Source organism: Misgurnus anguillicaudatus, chromosome 16 (assembly GCF_027580225.2).
Source record: "Misgurnus anguillicaudatus chromosome 16, ASM2758022v2, whole genome shotgun sequence".
Lineage (NCBI taxonomy): Eukaryota > Metazoa > Chordata > Actinopteri > Cypriniformes > Cobitidae > Misgurnus > Misgurnus anguillicaudatus.
Genome location: NC_073352.2, coordinates 28,035,104 through 28,060,032, shown reverse-complemented (window position 1 = coordinate 28,060,032; position 24,929 = coordinate 28,035,104). Strand labels below are relative to the sequence as shown.

At 35.5% G+C, this 24,929-nt stretch overlaps 3 protein-coding genes across 10 annotated transcripts in view; 1 reads left to right on the top strand and 2 right to left on the bottom strand.

The window, feature by feature from the left end:
- The window catches only part of tbc1d9b (TBC1 domain family member 9b), a 28,277-nt gene extending 26,444 nt beyond the window's left edge, over window positions 1–1,833 (bottom strand). For both annotated transcript variants that reach the window (XM_055178147.2, XM_055178148.2), the window contains exon 1: window positions 1,577–1,833. In XM_055178147.2, the coding sequence (XP_055034122.2) occupies window positions 1,577–1,694 (118 nt within the window). In that variant the 5' untranslated portion in view covers window positions 1,695–1,833. The remainder of the gene's footprint in view (window positions 1–1,576) is intronic.
- Window positions 1,834–2,652: 819 nt separating this feature from the next.
- Window positions 2,653–24,929, bottom strand: part of bbs12 (Bardet-Biedl syndrome 12) — an 89,391-nt gene continuing 67,114 nt past the window's right edge. For 4 of the 6 annotated variants that reach the window (XM_055178123.2, XM_055178120.2, XM_055178125.2 and 1 more), the window contains 2 exons: window positions 17,592–17,777; window positions 2,653–5,196 (listed from right to left, as the gene is read on the bottom strand). In XM_055178123.2, coding sequence (XP_055034098.2) covers window positions 3,376–5,196 — 1,821 coding nt within the window. In that variant the 5' untranslated portion in view covers window positions 17,592–17,777 and the 3' untranslated portion in view covers window positions 2,653–3,375. Of the gene's footprint in view, window positions 5,197–6,567; window positions 6,691–17,591; window positions 17,778–21,831; window positions 21,931–24,929 lie in introns of those variants that run through there. The other 2 variants (XM_073854434.1, XM_055178122.2) reach the window with 2 other exon arrangements.
- cetn4 (centrin 4) lies at window positions 6,734–10,116 on the top strand. 2 transcript variants are annotated; one of them, XM_055178129.2, is made up of 5 exons: window positions 6,734–6,894; window positions 7,559–7,714; window positions 9,257–9,385; window positions 9,508–9,645; window positions 9,882–10,116. In XM_055178129.2, exons 1-5 carry the CDS (start codon window positions 6,892–6,894, stop codon window positions 9,969–9,971), a joined length of 516 nt encoding a protein of 171 aa, XP_055034104.1. In that variant the 5' UTR covers window positions 6,734–6,891; the 3' UTR covers window positions 9,972–10,116. The 2 variants fall into 2 exon arrangements, with proteins under 2 accessions (XP_055034104.1, XP_055034105.1); XM_055178130.2 differs by having other exon boundaries at window positions 6,734–6,898.

Sequence of the window (24,929 nt, the reverse complement as noted above, 5' to 3'; positions counted from 1 at the left end):
TTTTCAATCATTGTTGTTTAAGCCCTCAAGGAAGTAACATTTTCAAAAAAAATTGTAGGAAGGGACATAATTTACTGTGACACTAAAGGTGGCTAACAGGTAAGCAGTTCTTTTTTTTCCCTCTCCAGATAAAAGTTTTTGTTTGTCATAGTACCTAGACAACTTTTTAGTTCTCATTACCAAAACATGAGTTTGTAAATGCATATATTTAATGTAATATCATGTTGCGGTAATGATAATTTTTGATAATGATAATCTAAAAAATTTAAATAATAATTTGATTGAAAATATTTTTTAAATCCTCTAAAAATAATGGTTATATTAAATTCAGACCTTAATCTTATAATAAAAAAGTTGGCTTCAAGGGCTTTTTAAATATTCTGATGCTGGACACCTTCTAAATCTGGATTTCGTGAGAATCTGGATTTTCTGGCAACTCTCTAACCACTAGGCTATGACTGCCCCTATAATAATACAGTGGAGAGAGAGAAAGAGAGAGAGATTAAACTTGAGAAAGAAGGACTGTCATACGGTTTCTGTCTTGTGACAAAGACAAAACAAAAGTCATTTACCACACAACACATCACAACACAATTTTACTGAAGCAACGCAAGATACAGAAAGGGGAAACACAGGCAACAAGCACGCAAATCACATAACAAGACTGCAATAATGTCATTGAATTTATAACGTCACTAGGGTCAGAGGTCAATACAATCATTGTCCTGTCATGTGACAGACTCGTCTTAAAAATGCCTGTTTGGTTGTTATGTGTCACGAGGGAAGACATATACCGTAAGCACATCTGTCTGAGAATGAGATTAGGAAGTCTTTCAGATACCAAGACCCAAACTCAAACCTTACATAACGTAAAGGTAATGTTCAAACACTCATTAACATTAAAAATAGGTCTTGTGTCCTTATGATTTTTCAATTCATTATTTTATTATCAGATTATTTTATATATTATGATGGCACCTCAGTAAGAATTCTGACTGATGAAAATTAAAGCATAAATTATTGCAACTAAAATATTTTATTAATTTCCTTGCCTTTTCCAAGTCTGGAAATCACGTTAAATTCATGACCAAGAAAGGAACTCTATGTAAACCGCATGACATAACTTAGCATATTTCAAAACATCTACTGCCACAGTACTGCTAATGGTAACTGTGTATGGTGCTAAACTGTTATTACACCCAGAAGTCATGAATAAGCAAAAGTACAGGATGACAGGCAAAGTGTGTGACAACTAAACATCTGTATGTGTTAATTCCTGCATGCTTCAGCAAGGACACCATTAAACCTTATAAACAATATAATAGCACATTGCATTCCTTACACGTGAGGCATGCATGTAATACAAATACATACACTTAATAGATCATTTAGATGGAAGTAATAAACAGATGACGCATGCACAGTCACCATCATAAGATGTGACCAAAACACGAACCACACAAAACATCGTACACGTGACACAATAAACGCAAATTATGCATAAGGCTCACTGTGTGTTATTTTAAATGAACCACGTTAATAATGTCTGGGTAATGATGTGTTGTCGTGCTCGTACCCGTGATTCCTCCTCCGCGGCCGTGTCCCTTCCGTCTCTGCAGGATGAAATAAGGATTCGCGCGCTCGCTCACCCATAGCGCGTTTGCCAGTAACACTTCTTCTGGAGTAATCCACATGGCCAAATCCTCTATAAACACTTTATTTACACATTAAATGTGTGAGTTTATATCATGTCAGACTGGACGGCACTCAGCTGATGTTTATCCGCACGCTCCGCCCAACTGAAGCGAATGCGGACGAAACCAGCCACCGTGGAGCCAAAATGGCGTCCGGAGCAGGAGCCTTTCAAAATAAAAGCCTTGAACAACTTGATTGTGGGATTTCTATTTATGCAAAAAAAAAATGTTATACTTAATATATTTTGAATAATTATGTATATTTACTAAACAAATTCATTTAGTAAGGCAAATAGGATTTGAGATTTAAATTGGCTTGCTGAGCCTCTAAACGCCTAATGTGAAAAATGAATTAGGTAGTAAGGTTTCAGTTTATGCACTGTATTGTGGTGTACACTGATGTCCACGTGGTGGCAGTATATACAGTACGCTCATAGAGTACGCTACATTATATATAAAGTCAAGAGACAAATGCCGTTTCTCAATCTCAATCCGAAGGCTGCAGCCTATGAAGGTCGCATATGCAGGCTTCACACGTCATCAAGCCTGTTTTTTTTTTAAGTAAACTGATCTTACATTCGCAAGTCATAAGCATATTGCAACAATTTACGATTAACTAAGAATAATAGTCCACTTTTTAATTGTTAATATTCTGAAATAACACATCTTGATGATGTATGCAGCCTAGAAATGCGACCTCCGGAGGCTGCAGCCTTCGGATTGAGAAACGGCCCTTATTAAACTGGATTTTCTCACGGCTTTTAACACTAAAAAAAGAAACCAAAACAAAGCATTTTACTTCACAATTATTTTTATTCAAACATAATTACTAAAGACCAGTATAAATTCTAATAGACATTTGTGTAACTTCAATGCATTGAAAAAATATTGTTTTATTAAAGCCTTTTCTAATGTAACCCTTATCTAATGCTATATGATACATAAAAATAAAAAAAAATTTTAATGCCATACATTTCTACTAGATGACATTTATTTTGATACAAATTAAAATAAGACTCCCAAGAGGAATATATTGATGCAGACAATTTAATAGTTAATACTATCTTAACACATGTCCTGCCTGATTTGCATAACTTGCATACATTTTTTTTAGGAAAAAACTATTTTCACTGTTGCAATAGTTAAACCAATGGTGCTCAAACTTTTTCGGTGTGTGGCCCCCCTTCTGTACGGTGCATCCCTTCATGGCCCCCCCAAAGAAACTTTATGACATAAAACATTTCAAAACTTAAAATAATTTTAATTAAACAAAACAAATTAAATTATACAATGTAGTGCTGTTATTTAGTAGACTTATTTTTCTGAGGTTTAATTACACAAAATTTATGATAAATTAATGTATTTTTTAAATGTCATTAAACTGGGCCCCCTGGCACAATCTCAGGGCCCCCAGTTTGAGAACCACTGCACTAGATGGCATTTATTTTGATACAAATTAAAAAAAGACAGAAAAATATAATATATTGATGCAGACAATTTAATAGTTTATATAGAATCTTAACACATGTCCTGCCTGATTTCCATAACCTATGCTTTCCATAGTTTTCCCAAAATTTCGACTAAAAACTAATGACACAACAGTACAAAAACTATTAAACAGACCTGATCTCAATCATGTAAATTTAAATATGCCCTCTAACCCGACTAAAGTCCATCAGTCTTAAAGATACATGAACTCTTTGGAAACATTTTCTCTTTCGTTGACGCCTGTAATGATCTCAGTGTCAGACTGGAGAACTAGAAGCACCAGATCCAGCGCTCTCCTCCACGCTTCAAACTTCACTGTCACATTATCGTACACAGCAGCACTCACATCTGTCTCCACCTCATTCTGATTTCTTATGAAGTCACTGAAGGTCTGTCTTTCCACAGGTGCCCATAATACTTCAACAGACATGGGTTCTCCGTCCTCGCACAGTCTCAGCTGGGGTGCGATAGCCGTCCAAGCCTCCGCTTTAGACGACACTGTCCCACAGTTCAGCATCAGTGTGGAAATGTAATCCATCCAGCCGTCGGCCATCAGCTGCATCACAACCTTCTCGTGAGGGTTCTCCATCTCAGTCTGTGTGGATTTATAAAGCTGCCGGATGCAGAGGAGCTCTGTAGCCGCTGCTCCCTTAAGAAGCTTCCCGTCTGCGAGCGCCTGGTTCAGTCGGTGCGCGCAGCTCCAAAACCGATCCTCCAGACTTTGTAACTCAGCAGGTACAGAGCTGGTTATGACCGCCGTCACCAGAGACGTGCCTGCGGTCGTAATGCTGATGGCGGTTGATCCGTCTCTCCCGAATTCTCTCCATCGACTGACCTTCACCCCTCGGCCCACGTACCGTTCGTTGAGCTGTGTGATGTAAGACACGAGCACGGCCCCTGTGGACATGCTAAAATCCTTCAAAATGTCGCTTCTTGCACGTTCAATAATCAAAATGTTGGAGGTAATGCAATGGTCCTTCAGTTTTATGGAGACCACACCGCTCACAAGCAAGATGTTTACGCTCAGTCCACAAAGTGTTTTTAACGCAGATTGGATCCAGTGCTCTTCTCGACTGACACACGTCAGGTTAGCATGATCTGTGATGTGTGTGACACGTGCAGGCCGGTTAAATCCCACATGCCGATATTTCTCACTCAAGTCGCCATTCACCAGAGCGATATTTAATGTTTTCTCCTGAAGGTGTTGAACCACCGAGGACTGTTCATCAGATATAAGCACGACATACCCGTGTAGCACCTGTGAGTGTTTCTCAGAAAGCCCTGACACTGGGCATGTGACCAGCTTTTGGACATCCAGAGCACCGTTCCAACACTTATCCGTGACGTTTCCTTGCAACTTGCAAGCTTCCAAAACTAAATTCATGGAGGCCTCACATCCGTGGCTTACGGCTCGTGCTATGTGAGACACATAAACGCTTGTCATCGCCTCTTCATATTGCAAACTAAAGTGTCTGCTGTGTTTCATTGTCGACCTGATATTTTCTTTGGGCATGGTTGTGTCCTGAACCCCCAAAAACCGCTCTCTGACTAAATTACCCTGCGAATCTGAAGGTGTATTTGATGGTTTCTCTCTGCTGGAAACCTCTTTCAAACATACAGCCGACTGCATGCATGCCTCCAAACACACCTCTAGTCCTTTGGTCATGCCTTTTTTTATATCTAACACAGTCATTCCTCTGTGCAGACAATCCAGTGCTACTCTACTCCAGATCCCGGCCAGAAACACCAGCGAGTTTGTTCCAGAATTGAGGATCTTGTGCTGAGACCGTACCGTCTCATTTAGCAGCTGACCGACAGAACATTGCAGCTCCATATTCTCCAACAGACGTACACAAGAGCTGACCAGCACTGCGCTCCCTTCGTCCTCATCCTGTATGAACTTCTGACGTTTGTTGGGTCCCAGAAATGAATGAGATGTGGTTGCTATGGCTTCCAGCTGTTGGAGAGCGATATGATGATGCTGACCGATGGAGGCTACTGAAGCTCTGGACATCTAGTAGGGGAATGAAAAGATGCTGGTTAGAAATGAAAATAACTACGATTGTACTAGGGCTGAATAACGATTAATCACAACTAATCGTTTGCAGAATAAAAGTTTTTGTTTACATCATATGTGTGTGTATAATAATTATGTAAAAATATATAAACACACATGCATGTATAATTTTAAGAAAAAATATATATTTATATTAGGCTGTCAAAATGAACAGGTTAACGTAAATCACTACACAACACTAATTTTATTAACGTGCGATTAACGTAACATGCAATTTCTGTTTGACCCTAGGCCTAGCATGTTGTTGGATAAATTGAGATGCAGCCTTAAACAGTAAATAGTCATCAAACATGATCTTTATTGGTACATTTTCTGAGACCCTGGTTATTTGCATACATAGACCGAATTACAGTTTTAAAAATAATTGTTTTAGCAAGAATTCACACTGATATAATCTGTTATGTCTTAAGCAATTGTTTGATTAACTGTTGGGGAAAAATACATGATGTGTAACGTTATATTCGATTCTTGCATTACAGTAGATCTTAAAGCTGTCTGTATCCATATCAATCAAACAATAAAAGAAATAAAAAGTTGAGGATATATTGATATTGTTTTTGACTGTGTGAGCCAAAATCTATTAGTTTTACCAGTGAATTTAAGGTATGGATGCAGTGGTTTTGTTTTTAAACCTTAAAAAAAATCAACTGGATTTTTTTCCAAATTATTTTTGCTGACTCTTTCACTAATAATAAACATACATTTGCATACAGCATCCATATATGTCCACGTCCATATTGATTAGAGTATTAAAAACTTGAAAAGTGCTAAATTAAGGTAAAATAGAACAAATAAAAATGTGCTAAAAATAGCAATTAATCACAAATTAACTCGTCATCACAATCATGCGATTAATCTAAATTTCTAAATTTGATTTAAAATCAGTTAAACAGCTACAATACACTTGATACCGTGAATCCAATTAAATTTGTGTTTTACTTCAAATTTATCTGTCACTTTTGAGAAACCGAATTAAAGTTTGCCTTACAGTAACGTTACATGTCCTCATCTATTTGGTAAATTACCAGCCCATGTTATTAACCACTAACTGTTCGACATAAACGATGCATTATGAGCAGGAACTAAACACTGACGAGGACAGGAAATGATTTACGACAACAGTACAGAATGTATGTAACGACAACAGTACAGAATGTATGTATGCCATGAAAACGAATATCGATGCATTTCAGGCAACGGGTTTGCAAAGTAACGTTAGCCTGCAATTAAAACTATTCAACACTTTCTTGCGTGTAATTTTGTATCATATTTTAAAGACCACAACATTTACGATGTTGAGCAGCTTACCTCCTCTAAAGAGCAGCACGGTAGTCATGTTGGAAGAGGGGGCGCATGCGCAGTATCTCGCGCCAACTACGACAGCACGTTGCTAAGAGACAGACGCCAAACGAACGCAACTGTCAACAAACCCGCCCCCACACCAATGATTGGTGGTCGGCTTAACCACACAGCAAAACTACATCACCTATTGGATCAATCGGTTGTCACTCATGCTCCATACAAAAACCGCACTGCTAGGAAACAACGGCACTGACAGCATTTCCTACTGTTATTTACTAACAGTTAACACAGTTTGAGAAGCTTTAGTTTGATTTTACTGAAACTTTCGACATGGTAGGTACACTTTATGCTTTCTTTTAAAAATGTATTTCAGCAGAACCTGAATTAGAGGTTAATACGCGTTTGGTTAGCCTGAGCTGTTAGCTTGTAGAACCATACAGAGACTCCTATTAACTTGATTGTGAAGATGAAAGCAAAATCTACTTCTTTATTATAGATTATATACATTCGTAGATTCCTAACTATAAGCACATTGATTCCTTTACTTCTAGTAAACGTGCTTTGTAACACGTTAAAAGTGTCTTGAAATCCAGGTGTGTGGTTTAAAAGTGATGTCAAAATATGATGTCAGATCTAAATGTATTTTGGTCACTCGTATCTGTGTTTGCTCATTTATAACAGAAATTTATAAATTAGGTATATTTACATTAATGCATTTGTTGTACGCGTTTATCCAGAGAGACTGCATTCAGTCTATAGTACATTTTATTTATGTGTGTTAACTGGTATCAAAACGTGACCTTTGTGTTGCCAAAGCAATGTTTTATACATTTAACAATAGAGTTTATACGGTCATATGCTGTGATTGTTTGATGATTTCAACACACAAGACTTAAAATCTGCAAAACATTACAAAATGTAAAAAAACGCCCTCTAGTGGAAGCTTGGCTGCATCTTTATTGATGCCGTTTTCTGGTGTTTTTTATTTTTTTTCAAGGCTTCTAGCTTCAGAAAACCCAGTGGCACCGCAAACCAGCGGAAAAGAGCAGGACCCAAACCTGAACTGACCGAAGAACAGAAACAAGAAATCAAAGAAGCCTTCGATCTGTTTGACACAGATGGCACAGGAACTATAGATGTGAAAGAACTGAAGGTAAAGTTTAACCCATAGAAGTAATTTATTACTGATAAATTAACGTATCAATCAATCAGATTGTATTTATACAGCATTTACATTTATGCTTTTGGCCGATGCTTTTATCCAAAGTAGGGAAACACACACATGCATGTATATATTTAAGAAATATTTCATGTGTATATACATTTTTATTAGGGCTGGGCATAGATTAATCTAGATTAATCTCATACAAAATAAAAGTATTTTTTAAATAATATATGAGTTTGTGCTTTCTTAAATGTATATATATCTTATCTATATATAATGTGTGTGTATTTATATATACATAATAATTACACACAGCACAAACTCATATGTTATGCAAAAAATAACTTATTTTGTATGCGATTAATCTAGATTAATCTACGCCCAGCCCTAATTTTTATATAATTTATATCATATAATAATACATAATATATATAAATATTTTTTTTCTGAAAATTATGCATGTATGTGTATTTATATACACATTATTATATAGACACAGTACACACACAAATATGATGTAAACAAAAAAGCTTTTATTCTGCAAACGGTAAATTGCGATTAATCGTTAAGATGCCCTAATCCAAAGCGATTTACAGTGCATTACAAGACACACTATTTTTATCGGTATGTGTGTTCCCTTGGTTTGAACCCATGACCTTTTGCACTGCTATGCAGTGCTCTAACACTGAGCTATACAGGGATACAGTACTTTTACTTTTCTTAAACAAATCAGCAATTCAAAAAGTGTAAACTGGCAAAACAAGCAAATATGAAAGAAATAAAACGGTTCTACAATTGTAATAATAACATGTATAGCGTAGTGGTAGAGCATTGCGCAAGCAGTGCAAAAGGTCATGGGCCCAAACCTGTGAACACACACATACCTACAAAAATGTATAGCTTGAAATGCACTGTAAGTCACTTTGGATCTTCTTTGTAAATGTAAAATAAAAATACAATCAAGAAATTTGAGGTTATGTATTTTAAAACATTACAAAAAGCCAGGCTAAAAAAGGGTGTTTTTTATTTAGATTAAAAACTTTTAATATTTTTAGCACATCCACTACCTGTGAATGATTGTTCCAGAAGTGAGGAGTATAATCACCACATATTTCACTTCTACTTTGTGGTACACCTAAAAGAAAACAATCTGAGGATCCGAGTCCTTCTATTATTCATATATACTGAAATACTTTTTGAGAGGTAAACACGTATAACACAAATAACACATTTCAATCATCTAATTGATTTACATAAAAGATTTATAAAGTAAATCTTCTGATGACCCAGTCGTATAAAAGCCCAACTGAGTGATTAATCTTCTCACTTCACTTACTCAACTTGAAAACAAATTCATTCTGAGATTAGGATCAGGTGTCTACTAAACAAAAAAAAAAAACAGCTTGCACTGAAATATCTTAAAATATATCACTGCCATTGTTTTGTCTCCTGGTGTAAAGTATGTTTGTAAAAATGTCCTGGCTTAATTTAACCGCTTTAATGCAGTATACAATACACTTATTGCTGAAGGTTGCTATGCGAGCTCTGGGCTTTGAGCCAAAAAAAGAGGAAATAAAGAAGATGATCGCTGATATTGATAAAGAAGGATCGGGCACAATTGACTTCAGTGATTTCCTGTCTATGATGACACAGAAGATGGTAAGCCTGCATGCTTGTCAAAAATAACTCATTCAGCTATAAATATGACCACTTTAATGGCATTTCATGGCATTTGACATGTATAAGATCTTTATAAGTTTTGCTGTGTTTTTTCACGACAGAGTGAAAAAGACTCCAAAGAAGAGATCCTGAAAGCATTTAGACTTTTCGATGATGACTGCACGGGCAAAATCTCCTTCAAAAACCTCAAGAGAGTAGCCAAGGAGCTCGGGGAGAACCTCACAGATGAAGAGCTACAGGTAGGTCCGGATACACCGGCCATCAAATGTGGGGAAATTCACAGAAAAATGGGGTTTCCTAGTGTGTTCAGAGGAATCTCTCCTCAGAAACTGGTTAGTCAGTGGGTAGTTAAGGTACTTTAGATCAGATAAGATGTTACACAAGAACAGCTGTCACTTGTTGGAAAATCTGCAAAAACATGTTTTCGTAGACTGTTGTTTTAACCTGTTTGTGTTTCCGTTTTTCTTCGATACAGGAAATGATCGACGAGGCCGACAGAGACGGTGACGGAGAGATTAACGAGCAGGAGTTTTTAAGGATAATGAAAAAGACGAGTCTATACTGAGTCTACACCCCCATGTCACTAAAGCTGTTGTGTCTGTAAGCCTCTGAAAGTGTTGCTTCATGTTGCCTTCTTTTCTATGAGGTTGTAAGAATATTTTAATCTATACATATTTTGTACAATATTAAATAAACATTTATTTGCTGTATCTGTGTAGTCTATCCCCACATAATGATCAAGCACACATGTTGAAAATATATGGTACAGTAAGACCTAAAATCTATTTTAAGTTGAATAAATGTCAATAAATTATTGGATTACAGGCACACAAATCCAAACATTTCTCGAAAAATACATCTGTAAGGGAAAATCTGACTTTTTCCATGTTTAAGTGCTATAATTGGGTCCCCAGTGCTTCTATCAACTTAGAAAATGTGATAAAGAACAACCCAGTAACTTAGTTTTGCTAAACCATTCTCTGCAAGCATGTGAAAAATAGGTCATTGAAATTTGCCTTTCCTTGTGATGTCAGAAGGGGATAATACCGCCCCTTAATCTGCACTATCCAACCACGGAACTGCCATTTAGTGCAGATATCAGCTCATTTGCATTCAAGGGACACTCCCAAAAACGGCACATATGGTATTTTAAACTAGAACTTCACATCCGTACTCTGAAGACACAAAAAACGTATTTAGCATCTTAAAAAAGTCTTGTAAAATGTCCCCTTTAAAATGATTAAACATAAGATTTTGGCTGGTCATTCCACAACATTAGTAGAAAATGTTTTAAATTAAACAAATGATACGCCACCTACATCCACCTCAACAAACAAGATGTCATGAGCCCTATAGACACTAAATCGATAATTTTACTAAATTAATTATTTTATTTCAATATATCTTAATGTGATTGCAACAAGCAATTCTATGTTTAAAATATGTCTAATCGCAATCCAAACACAGCCCAGACATCTAGGCTAAAACAATGCGAAATTTGGGCTGTCAGTGAAAATTGAATTGATGTTTAAGTCTAACCGTAGCCCGAAATAAATAAATGAAAGCAAACACCTTATATTCACTGTTGACTTTGCTTACATGATGAAATATCAGACCTCACACAAGTTACTTTGGCAAAAACCATCGAATTCAAGTTGATTTTACCAGACTATATCAGATCTAAGGTTAAAACCGCTAGATGCTGAAATGACGGCTATTGTTTGCTGGGATACTTTTTCTATTAGATACAGTACATCTGCTAAACTAATATATGACTGGTAATGAAAAGAATAACCATGAATGAATCATGAGATGTGTTATATCATGCACATATCTCTTTTACTGCCCTGCCTTGTTTGTCTATTACGTTGCTAAAAACAATGTTATTTTGTGTAATACAATGTGTTCAGATTGTGATTGGCCTGAATGGTAAATGTTTGAAAGATTAGCTCCCAATGCAATACTGACATGAGTTGATATCATCTTTAGTACCTTATCAATACCAGCCGAATGCAGAAAAATGCAGATGACCAAGCTGATTGATCAACTTTACCAGCAGAACGTAACAGATTGGTAAGGTGTCAAAAGCGCGTGCGATTATGATAATGACCATCGTGTCCACGTCAACAGGCCGAGGAACTAACCTGTTGCCTACAATCCATGTGTTCGTTGTAGTCCAAGAAAAGAGATTTAAGTTGGAGACGATAACTTGCTGCATCGTTTACTTTGGGATTTGTAACATTTGCATATCATTAACATGTACTTACACACCAAAGGAAATGTAAAATTGTGAATCGGATAATAGGTGCTCTTTAAATGTTACTCTTACCTTTAATGAAATTGATTAATAGAACACTAGTAGTGCAATGTATTTTTCTGTAAAGCACATACACAGCACTATAAAAATAAGGTAATTGACTAATGTGATGAAAACCTGAGATTATTCTGCTATGACACCTGAGTTCATGCAGTCCCTAAAATTCATCATGACTGACAGCTTTACCCCTTGGGACCCATAGAGGGCAGAGTCTCAGTAATGCTGGACTTCAATACCGTTTACTGGTCTACAGTACTTAAAAAACAGCACTTCTAAAATTTCTTGCTATTTACAACATAGGACTTGTGCTTGTTTGGTGTACAAAAATGTGTCACGTCCGACCACAGACATTTGATAAATGTGACAGACTTTTACTGTTGAAGGTAAATATATGAGTCAATAAAGATGTACAGCCTAACCTTTATTGTTGAAACTCTGCAGAAAAGAACGAAAGTCGTATCAAGTTAAATGTAGTCGTTGTCCTCAGTGTAGTCTTGTGTAAGAGGAAATTTAAATATCGTTCCCTCAGAAGTCAACACGAATGACCACATATTAGACATAGTGCTGACTGTATGTTGTCCAGGACACAATATGGTTTAATCAGTCATGTGACTTTCTCTTGAGAGTTGCGGTCATCGTAACGTGTCACATACGGCCAAAATCTGTCGACTTTTTGGTAGTCAAACACAAAATGTGTTCAAAATTAAACCTAGGAATGAATGTGCGAAAAACCTTTACTAAAGGTTCACAAAAATTCACAAATGGGTCAAATGCCTCCATTACAGTCATATAATGTGTAAGGTGTATAAAAATATAAATAAATAAAAAATGTTCAGACTCACGAGTGTACAAGAATCAAAACAATGACTCACAAATAAGCAGATTTTTTTATTTTTTTGGAAAAACTTGCTGTGTCGACGAAGTGTTTTGTTTATAAATGCAAGCAGTTTTGTTGTTGTGATATATTTATTTTAAAACCCAAGAAGTCTATAGTGTGTTTATTTAGATAAATGTGTGTCGTCTCTTGGCTATAGAGGCCTATGAGAGCAGCGATGCTCAAAACCATCATGGCATCAATATGACTCAGCCGTACAGAGAGAAATGAATGAGGCTTTAATGAAATGACGGAGCCCAAACCTTCATGACTAAGCTATCAGTAAAAGTGATTTTGCTCTTTAGATGTAAAATTGAAGGCGTGAAGACACGCCGCACCACCGATAAAGCCGTCATCGTGCTTAATTTAGCTTCGCTTAACAAATAAACATTTTCCAAAAATAATTAAAAACGCAACCTGCAGTCTTTACCTGTGTAATAAACAGGATTTTAGTCACCGTTATTTTCCGAGCTCTTGCGAACGACGAAGGCGTTGGCGTTCTGCTTGCATAAGGGTGAAAGTTTGTTTACAAGTTTCAGACACTAAAAATTCTGAATGGAAAGTAGGAAATGGTAAAATGGTGTGCGTCAAGGTGTCAAAATTTCATCGCTGCCTCCGTGTCTGATTATTCGTCTGATAACAGGGCCTGAACGCCAACACCCCCCGTCTGTCCCCCTGCCTCTTATACAGTATGTAATGAAACAGGTATTATTTTGTTAGTTTTAATGATCGCATTATTTATTCGTGATATTAGACAACTGAAAGTAACACCAGACTAATGCATTTACTCGAGAAAGAGGCTTGTTTTTCCTCCAAATTGTGAATCTCTTAATACGTGAGTTGCACTTCACAAATCATCAAAACCAAGAAGACACTTTCATACAAGTAACCAACATGTACTAAGGTTAGTACAGTGATTTGATCTACCAAAGTGATACTGTAACGTGCTATCCATGAGCCCCATATAAATATACTTAAAAAAAGATGCATAAAAGGTTCTTTTGACCCACAATGTTAACCCTCATTATGTTTTAACTCGAATAAATAAGTACACTTAACCTAAACTCTGAAATATTTCCTGAAGTGTTTTAGTTTAATGCATGATTTCCCTCATTCAGCAAGAAATGTTTAGTTGAATCAATTTATTTTAGCTAATTTAAATCTCTGGATTTGAAAATGTGACCCAGCATGCATTGCAGCATGCATAAATTAACAGCTACTGTTATATGAGCATTGTTTTGCTGTTTGTTGTCTTTATTTTGTACGCCTGCAGTTGTTGTTATCATTTTTGCTTATTATTTGACTATTTAGAGGAAAATGCTTTGTTAATCTAACAAGAATATATTGCTAAACGAGACATTTTAATTTCAGTGAACGAAAAATTTAAATTGCCTGTTCGGCAACCTTAAGTAGATTTAACTTAGTTACTTCAAAAAGGCAAACTTGACATTTTTAGGGCAGGGAGCTATCCTGTGTTTTTTAAGTTGAATCAACTTGTCTGGGCTTACAGTGCATACAACATTTTTGGCTATTGCTACAAATATACCCATGCGACTTAAAGGGTTAGTTCACCCAAAAATGAAAACAATGTCATCAATGACCCACCCCCCACGTCGCTCCAAACTCGCAAGACCTCCGTTCATCCCCGGAAACACAGCCCAAGATGTTCTACATCCAGTCCGAGAGCTTGCTGACCCTCCATTGAAAATCTACGTACGGCACACTGTCCATGTCCAGAAAGGCAACAAAACATCATCAAAGTAGTCCATGTGACACCAGTGGCTCAGTTAGAATGTGCTGAAGCCTACATTTTGGTCCAAAAATGTCTTCTCTTCCAGTTTTGTTGTGAAGCGCGTGAAGTCACGTGACTGCAGTGACGTCAATGAAATTTTATCCTCAGACATGTTTGCAAAGTTTTTTTTTTCCAAACTTAAAGCGTGCGTCTCCCTCAATCTGTAAACGAAGCTCGGGTGCACAAGAAAAAAAACGCTGGGGCGCACCAGATAACACGTCAGCCGTGGCACTGCAGTCACGTGACTTCAGTCTCATGCACGCAGTTCACAACAGAACCAGAAAAGAAGACAATGCTGAATAAAGTCGTAACTTTTGATATTGTTTAGACCAAAATTTATTTTTGATGCTTCAACACATTCTAACTGACCCACTGATGTCACATGGACTACTTTGATGATGTTCTTATTACCTTTCTGAACATGGACAGTATACCGTACATAGATTTTCAATGCAGGGGTCAGCAAGCACTCGGACTAAATCTAAAACATCTTAAACTGTGTTTCCAAAGATGAACGGAGGTCTTTCGAGTTTGGAACGACATGAGGGCGAGTCATTAATGACATTATTTTCATTTTTGGGTGAACTATCCCTTTAAGACTTAAGTGGTCCAGGGTCACATATAAAAAGCACCGACACTATCATTGTACTGCATCATGTATGCTGCGTTCATGTAATGAATTATTAACCTAATCAACAACTAAAAACTAAAGGGCATCTCTTCTCAGAAATCTCTGTACTGTACGAGTCGCTCTGATGGGAAAATTAACTTTGAAGTCATAAATAATACTCCCACATATGAGCCCTCTGGACAGAAACTTGTGTCTTGTTTCCACTAAATCTCTGCGTTTCCACAACAACATGCGTCTTGTTGTTTTCAAAAGCGGCGATCTGTTAACCCCTAAATGTCAGGGAAATGTCACGGTTTCAGAAATGATAATATTGCATAATATTGACTGAAAGACCCCTTTAGTTTTCAGTCAGACACCAAAGCGTTCACTGCCTCACAGTGCAGATGATCCAGACTGACGGCTTACACTGGTATGTACCCGAGCATTTTTATACGGATGTTTTTTTTTGGCGTAGTATTGTAACGTCTTTAGTGTGGTAAAATGAATATTTTATCTGATGTCCTTCACATATGTAGGTGCTCGTGTGTATTAGTCTTGAAGGGTTTTATGAACTCTCTTTCAGGTGTTAATAGCACTGAGAGGTTTAATGCTTTTATACATGTGACACAGAATTGGGCGGTGACTTTCTCATTTAACTATATTGAGACTTACCTGAGAGTGGAAACACCTCTCCTTTAACAGAGGTGTCTTATAAATGACACAGCTTCTTAAAGGGATAGCTCACGCAAAAATGATGATTCTGTCATTGTTTGCTCATCCTCATGTTGTTCTGGACCTGTGTGAATTTTTGTTTTGATGAACACAAAAGAGGATATTTTAATGGGTGATGGTGGGCACACAGTTGATGGTACCCATTGAATTTCATCTTATTTGTTTTCCCTTCTATGGAAGTCAAGGGTTACAGTCGGCTGTGTGTTTGCCATCGTTTTGTTGAATGTCTTCTTTTGTGTTCATCAGATAAGAGAGATTCGTGCGGGTTTAGAGCAACATGAGAGTGAGTAAATAATGACAAACTTTTCATTTTTGGGTGAACTATCCCTTTTACAAAAATAAATAAATAAAAATGTTTGATGTAGAAACTATGTGTTTTGATAGTTTAACCTTGACCAGCCTGACAAAAGGAAATTAGTCAGGAGGCTAGTTAAGAGATTCTTACTAAAAGGTTCTTTATGGTTTCAACAAAAACAACATTTCTGTTGTAGTGGAAAAATGTTGTACGAACTATAAAAGGTAAGAAAGAACTCAAAATGGCTCTTAAAGGAACCAAACATGTTTCTTTTATGGCACTGCTATTGAAAAGCATTTTTAGTTTTAAGAGTACAGTCTTAATATAAAGGTGCTTAAAAAGTTCCTCATTATAGTGTTGCCATAGAAGAGCCATTTTTGGTTCCTCAAAGAACCATTCAATCAAAAATCCTTAGAAGAACTGATACATTTTCATAATCTTAAAAAGCTGTTTTGAAACAGAAAGCCTTTTCAGATGTTAAAGGTTTTTTATGGAACTATAGAGACAAAATGGTTCTTCTATGGCAGGGGTCTCCAACATTTATGTGAGCCAGGGGCTACAAAAATGGAAAATCTGGAAAGCTACTTAACTTTTTGTTGCACTTGTTGATTTTATTTTATTTTACTTGTTATTATGTTTTATCGTTTAAAATGTTAATATACATAAAATAACCAAGCTAATAAAAAAGTAATAAATCAATATTACAAGTGAGACTATTGATAGAATGTGCTGTGGCGGGCAACTCACAGACTCTGTGTGGGCAACCTGGTGCCCGTGGGCACTATGTTGGAGACTGCTGTTGCTAATGCAAACCATTTCTTTTAATTTATTCAACTGTATGAAAATAAAACTAAGAAAATTTTGAAATACAAACTTTAATTGTTGTAGTGATGTGTTGTTTAGAATCTGATATTTATGGCATGATACTTGAACAAGGGCTCGGTAAAATTTGTTTTCTTTCTGCTAGTCCAGTCAGACAGACCACAAGAAGTATATATTTTATTTTTAGCAACCTAATTTTATTTACTTTATTTATTTATTTTTCACGCCATTCCTGCATCTATGACTATGTTCATGGTGAGAACTGGTTAATCCACACACAAGTTGATCCTATTTTTATTCATATGATTAAAAAACTAATTTCCCTTATATTGTAATAGTGTTTACAACAAAAAGTTATTTTAATAGGTTATTTATGCGCGATAATAACTGGATATTATAGAGATGTGATGTAACTCAAACATTTTGCTGAAAATTATGATACAAAACATTACTTAATTGCTTCATTTCTTTTACAGATTCTAATAAATACATTTAAGTCTAAACTTCATACAATTTCAACAAAACCTCATCTATGTCTGCCAAATAATAAATTCACACCACCGACATTCAATCATTAAAATTCATCTTGATAATGTTAAGTCATTCTCCATATTAAGAAGTAGGACACAAGGAGCCACACATTCCATAACATAAAACACACAATCAATATATTCCCAGCTTACATACAGACAAACCGGCCGTCCCCCGCCCACATCGACCATATCATCTTCCTGTGCACTTACCGTAATATCCGCAAAATCAACATGCCTCTTTCTCAGTCTGAATAAGCCGGAAAACTGATTCACCTGTGTCCTAACACATGCCCCCAATATCGGTCGGCTGACACTGCTGTTGCTTTCAGCTGGACTTCAGACTGGAATCAGTACGGTACTGGAGGTTGTTGTGTCTGCGCATCTGATGTTCTGTGCCTACGTGTGAGAGAAAGAGAGAGAGAGAGAAAGTGAAAAACTGAATATTCAGAGTCAACTCTCAACCTACACGGCAAATGCAACCCGGACGTGCAGCACGTTGCCTGTTAATGTATAGAAAATGCCCACATATAGCAAAAACTTCAACAATATGGCTCACGTAATGAGTAAACTCAGAAACAACACTCAAACAGGATCCTCGTGCAAAAAAGTTCTTGTCCTACTTCTCAAATTGGGGTCCATCGTTTCCTCATTTGACTAGAAGAGTCTAAGATTGCTTTTTGGTTGTTTGCTGGTGAAATTTTTGTGCATTTTAAGGGAACTGTACAGATATAGATAATCATTAAGATAAAAAAAGGGAAAAATTAACTGCCCTTAAAATCTGATCAGCACTGACTCTTACAAACAAAATCACGCCTACAGCACAGCTCACAAGACATGAGTTCAACATGCTACACTCAAAAAACTTTTTTTAATGGCTGTTGGTTTTGCTTAAGCAGTATAGTTTAACGATACACATTTGTTTTTGTTTTTTGTTTAAACACAATTGCAATGAATATTGACATAAATAGGTAGCTCTTTGACATCACTTAAAGGAAAACACCACAGTTTTTCAATATTTTACTATGTTCTTACCTCAACTTATTAATAAATACATACCTATCTTTTTTCAATGCGTGCACTTTTAATCTTTGTACAGCGCTTTTTGAATGTGTCAGCACTTAGCCTAGCCCCATTCATTCCTATGGCTCCAAACAAAAGTTTTATTTTGTGCCACCATACTTACTCGTGTAACTACTCATGTAACAGTCTTTAAATAGGGAAAACATGGAAGTGTTTGGTGATTTCTAAATTCATCCTTGTTTGGAGCCATAGGAATGAATGGGGCTAGGCTAAATGCTAACACATTCACGAGGCGCTGTACAAAGATTAAATGTGCATGCATTGAAAAAAGATATGTATGTATTAATTTGTCTAAGTTGAGGTAAGAACATAGTAAAATATTGAAAAACATTGGCGTTTTCCTTTAAACTTTTCTTTTTGAAAATACTCCACTCAGTTAAGAAGCTTAACCGCTTGCTGAGTTTACTTAATTAAAATTAGTTACTTAATTTACTTAATTAATTTGTGTTGGGACAACATCTATCATTTTCGTTGACTAACTGAAACGATGCAGAGGATTGAGTTCCCAGCATGCTTTGCTCTTAAGACAAATGAAAACAGTAAATGTTAAATTAAGTACTAAACTGTGTGTTTTTAACCAAGATGAAAGTTATGGGGACATGTTATTGTTTTTTAATCTGCAATGTTGAAATTTAGAAGTTTTCTGTTATGTATGTCAGTTTTGGGGGGTTACCATGGTGGTAAAGTGGGAGGGTTTCACTTAGGTTCAGGTCGAGCATGTTTATACCATTGTGGTATGTATGCAGCTTTGTATGCACAATTTGTTATGGTAAAAAATAAAGAAATATATATATATTTTTAAATTGTCCAACAAAAGCAAGTAAAGTTAGTTGGCTCAACACAAATACATTTAAACAAAATAAGTTGAGTGAACTTAATTTTTACTTGAAAGTACAATTTCCATGGCTTATATTAAGATAAATCAATTCAATTGTGTGGAAATAGGAGTCATACTTTTACTAAGTTAAACCAACATGCCTAAATGTTTGAGAGCTTTTTTTGCATTCAGGGTTCCCACACCTCAGTTAACTTCAAATTCAAGGACCTTTCAAGGACTTTCCAGGTCCAATACCCTCAAATTCAAGGACTAAATGTGGGGACACAAGTGAGAGCAAGGTTACATCGTGTTACCTTTTAAGATACATTGTTACAGTTCCCTTTCGAGGGAACTCGCGCTGTGTCACTGCGGTGACACTTTTGGGACGCCTCCAGGGGTAAGTGCATCTGAATGTGTAGATCAAATTCAACCAATGGTGAAGCTTATTGACAAAGACGGGGTGACGGGGGAGCCGGGAAGTATATCGCTATCTGAAATATCGCAGAAGACGGCGTTACAGGGACGCAGGAAGTATGGCAAGGGAGACGCAGCGTCTCGTTCCCTTCTCAGGGAACAAAAGTTACATATGTAACCCGAGATGTTTCATGTGTCAAACACAACTATGCAAAAAAGCATTTTGGTATGAATCAACATTCGCATACAGAAGATATAAGCATTTAAAGCTAACAGTTTAGCACGTGTACTTAAAACGCTAGAAATTTTATGATATTATCCTACAGGGAATAATATGGATTTTTTTTCCAAAAAACTTTCAATGACTTGTATCTATGTATGTATATTTCCAGGGCCTTGAATTTTTTCCCTCAGATTCACAAACTTTCAAAGATTTTAAGGACCCGTGGGAACCCTGTACATTAACCCTGTATATCCATGTATTTAAAATTAAAGGGGACATTTCACAAGACTTTTTTAAGATGTCAAATAAATATTTGGTGTCCCCAGAGTACATATGTGAAGCTTTAGCTCAAAATATCATCTAGATAATTTAACATGTTAAAATGGCCACTTCCGTGAGCAAAAATGTGCGATTTTGGATGTGTCCTTTTAAATGCAAATGAGCTGATCTCTGCACTAAATGGCAGTGTCATGCTTGGATAATGCAGATTAAGGGGCGGTGTTATTATAATAAGATCCCCTTCTGACATCACAAGGGGAGTCAGATTTCAATTACCTATTTTTTCACATGCTTGCAGAGAATGGTTTATCAAAACTAAGTTAATGAGTTGATCTTTTTTCACATTTTCTAGGTTGATAGAAGCACCAGGGACTCAATTACAGCACTTAAACATGAAAAATGTCAGATTTTCATGATACCTCCCCTTTAAAATCTTTTTTTTTCATTTAAGATTACTGGCTAAGGTAAAATTTTTTTCCGTCTTGCAGAGATTTGGAAATGTTGATTCATGCCTTTGTGTTTTTAAAATTTTATTTATTGATGTTTTAATACAGTACAAGTCTTGTTGTTTAAATAGTGCTTAAGAAATAAACTAAACTAAACTAAATGTTCTTGTGTAATAGAAAACAGAATAACTGAGATGGTAGATAAAGAGTCTGTGGCCGGTTGCATAAACATAGCCGTGACGTTAAGACTGCGTCTTAAGTATGATTCTGACTAACTAGCAATTAGTTAGGGCTAATCAGTCTTATTATTTGGATTTAAATTAGACCAATCTACTTTTCTATGTAACATACTTAAAACAGTTATGATCAGTCTTGAAGAAAAAAATTCATGACTTTTAAAGCTAGTCTTAAAGTTTTATGCAACCGGCCACTGATCTTACTGACTAAAATCAGTAAAAAGTCTTTGAAAATGTTAAAATCAGATATTTACTATATTTTTTAAAAGATGTATCATGACAATTATTTATATCTTAAAAAGGAAGAACATGTTTTGTGGACATTTTAAACAGAATAATTTGTGCATATTTTTTAATGAACATACTGCAATTTATTTACAAAATTTAAGTGTAGTTGTCATGTAAAGATGATTTTATATATGAGCATTTTCACATGTGTTTACAAAACACACACAGATCCAAGATAAATTTTGTTTTGTTTCAAGCTTAATCATTGACAGTGTTTATTTGGATATCATTTAAGTATCACCTTTGTCTTTGATATTAATTCTAATATTTTTGGTAAAATAAAATAATAATATTATACAGTTAGAGTTATTCTAGTGGATTATTTGTTCTAAGTTTACTAAAACCTTTGACTTTTGCTTTTAGAAATATTGGCAAATCTGATCATAGTTTGAGATTTTGTTAGCAGACATTAATGAATCAAACCATCAATATTTAAATTGAACAATAATAAAATATAAGTGCAGTTTTTCATATTGTAGTTGCCTTTTGATTTTTATATCAGATAATAACGCAGTCTCAGTAAATGACCTGTGCTGTACAGTACTATATATCACACCTGTTAAAAACCATAATGTGACTCAGTCTGTCTTAAGTGTGAGTCAATTTGTTTGTGATCAGCTGTTTTGTGTTGTTGGTCTAGAAATACTTTAATGAATCAGTAACCCACCTCATTATCAGACTCCACGCCACCTCCACAAACACAACTGAATAACAACAGGCCATGAAATCATTTCAATTCAGTTTTTCAGGAATTTCTAAATACCAAAAGAGAAGAAAAAGGGAAATGAATGTTGGCTTTGTTAATAACACACTGAAGAAGAGACACTGATATTTAAATCAGGTTGTGCTTTATAACTTTGTCTAAACAGAAAAACAGTGAGTAAGAATTCTGTTCAGAATTTTGCTTGGTTTCATTTTATAATGGAAATATGACAACAGAAACTGACTCATAACTCAAAATATCTAAGTTATGGGTGATCTTTGATCGCCGTCAGGGCCTTTCCCACTTTGAAGTGAACTTTCTTGATTTTTATCTAAATACATATTTTCCTCAGATGATTTTTGAGCGATACATTGAGTGTTGAGTCATATGAAAGGTGTGTCTGATTTCAAGGTTTGCTTAAACGGTTAAAATAGAGGAAAAATCTAATTTTCCTTCAATGGAAAACATTGCGCATCAGTTTTAAGGCGAACTACGAATCTGTTTTTGCCTCACATACAAACACTGTCTCACTAGATTTAGCTTCCACTGTGTCGCATCATTTCTGTATGCAAATATCAGAAAAGAGTTTGGGACTTTTGAGAAGTTAGTCATCAAAAAATGTAAAATTATGGAAAAAGGGAAATTGCTATATTTTTATTTTATTTTATAATTACAACAAACATCCTGATAGAAAACACAGTAATTTTTTGCTTTGGTTAAATGCAAACAAATTAAGATTTAATACCACAAAATCTTTTTTTGAAAAATTTAATTGATACATGTAAATAAATAAGCATTCCATTGATGTATGGTTTATTAGGATAGGACAATATTTGGCTATTTGAAAATATTGCATCTGGGGGTGCAAAATAAATATTGAGAAAATCACATTTAAAGTTGTCCAAATGAAATCCTTAGCAACTCCATCCACTCACAAAAATAAACTTTTGATATATTTATGCTAACGTACAACATATCTTTATGGAACATGATCTTTTTCAATCATGATTTTTTGGGAGCATGAAAGATTCATACGTAACAATCTTGCTTTATTTCTTTTTCAGTTCTGAAGGTACAGTGGAAGTTCTTATATGGGCACTTTACCTGTGTGCGTTTTGTTGGCAATCGTTGTGTAAGTGCATGTAAACGACATGAACATGTAGGGAATCATAAGTTTATAAAATAATTTTTTATGCGTGTTCATTGACCGTGACTCACTCCGCCCACAGTACACCTCCAGGGGCCTGTTTTTTTTGTTTGTTGGGAAAAGCAGTACAGCTAATCTGTCTTTTATAAATCTGATAAAACTGAAGACTCTTTGAAGATATGAATGATGTAATACTACGCTACAGGTACTCGATTAAAATCAGATACGCAGAAACACTGTGTGTTATGTGACTAATTATTTCTAGTTATTTTTGGCATCGACAAAAATCAATAATTTTGACTCATACAATTGTTGGCTATTGCTACACTATTAAAACAAATGTGTTAAAATAACAAATGTTGTGTCTAGTTAAGGACAACACATTTAGTGTTGTTTTAACACATCTTGTGTTGTCCCTTCTATTTATTTGAACTCAAAATTAATACGAAATGACACATAATGTGTTAAATAGGATAACACAAAACAATGTGTTAATGTTATCCTATTAAATACTGCTGGGTTATTATGGTTGTATAACAACAACCCAACATTGGGTCATTTTTAACCCATTATGTGTTCTGTCCAATATTTACCCATTATGTGTCAAAAATAACCTAGCCTAGACCCTTTAATGAGGGTCAGAAATGTTTACATTTTTAGGTGGAAGAAGGAAAGGTGAAGCTGAAGCAGTCCTGTTTACAGTATGTAGATATAAATATTCACTATACTTGAGATTATTAAAAATATTCTACACTTCTTGCTCCCGTGTGGCTTATTGGTTGAGCTCATTGTGTTAAAAGTGCAAAAGGTCATTGGTTCAAACCCAAATAGCACACACACTGTAAAAAGTGAATAGTTGGATCAACTTAAAAAAAATTACTTAAAGGTGCAGTATGTAGCCTAGATTTTAGCGGCATTTACCAGTGAGATTGTGATTGCAACCAACGACTCACTCCACCGTTTACCGAAACGGATAGAGAAGCTACGGTAGCCGCCACAGGACAAATATGTCGTTGTCTAAGACAAAATACCATATTGACAAAGCGCGCTCTGTAGAGCAGTTTGTCTGCTTATGGCTACTGTAGAAACATGGCGGCACAAAATGACGACTTCCATGTAAGGGGACCCGCAGTGTATGCAGATTAAAATTTCTCATTCTAAGATAATAAAAACAATACAGTATATTATGTAAGGTCTTTATACACCACTGATAATATAGTTATGTAGATTATATTGCATTTCTGTCATTAGATCTTTCTAAAATTTACACACTGCTCCTTTAAATGGGTAACACCTAAAAAAAGTTTAATTCATATAACTTATAAGTTCACTTTAGGTGAAAATTTTAAGTTGAATAACCTTGAATGTTTAGGTTTTACCAATTAAACTTATTAATCACTTTTTACAGGTTTACTGATGAAAAATGATACCTTGCAATGCACTACAAGTCACTTTCGATAAAAGCATCTGCCAAATCCATTAATGTAAATGTTGCATAATTGTTAGATTTATCTGTCCATCTATAGAAGAAATAGGCCTTATTCTCAGATTTTTTTAGATATTAAACAGAGGATCGAGAAGAGAGGTTGAGAAATAAAAGGGATTTTTGACATTCCATTAAAGTCATTTCAGTTATTACAATAAGTCATTACATTATGATGAAAGAATGACAAAAATTAACTTTTTTTAACACGCACCAATATCGCATAATACGACCACATGTTAATTTCCTGTTGATTTGGATCATCGGCAGATGACGTCAGCATCCACAATGGTTTTTTTAAGAAACATTTGTGAGCTTGTCTGTGAAGTCTAAGCTTAAGTTTCAAAATCTGATTTCAATGTTTAAAACAATCTTACGCAGTCAATATTGGAGATATCAAGATTATATTTTCAAAGAATGCTTCTTACATTA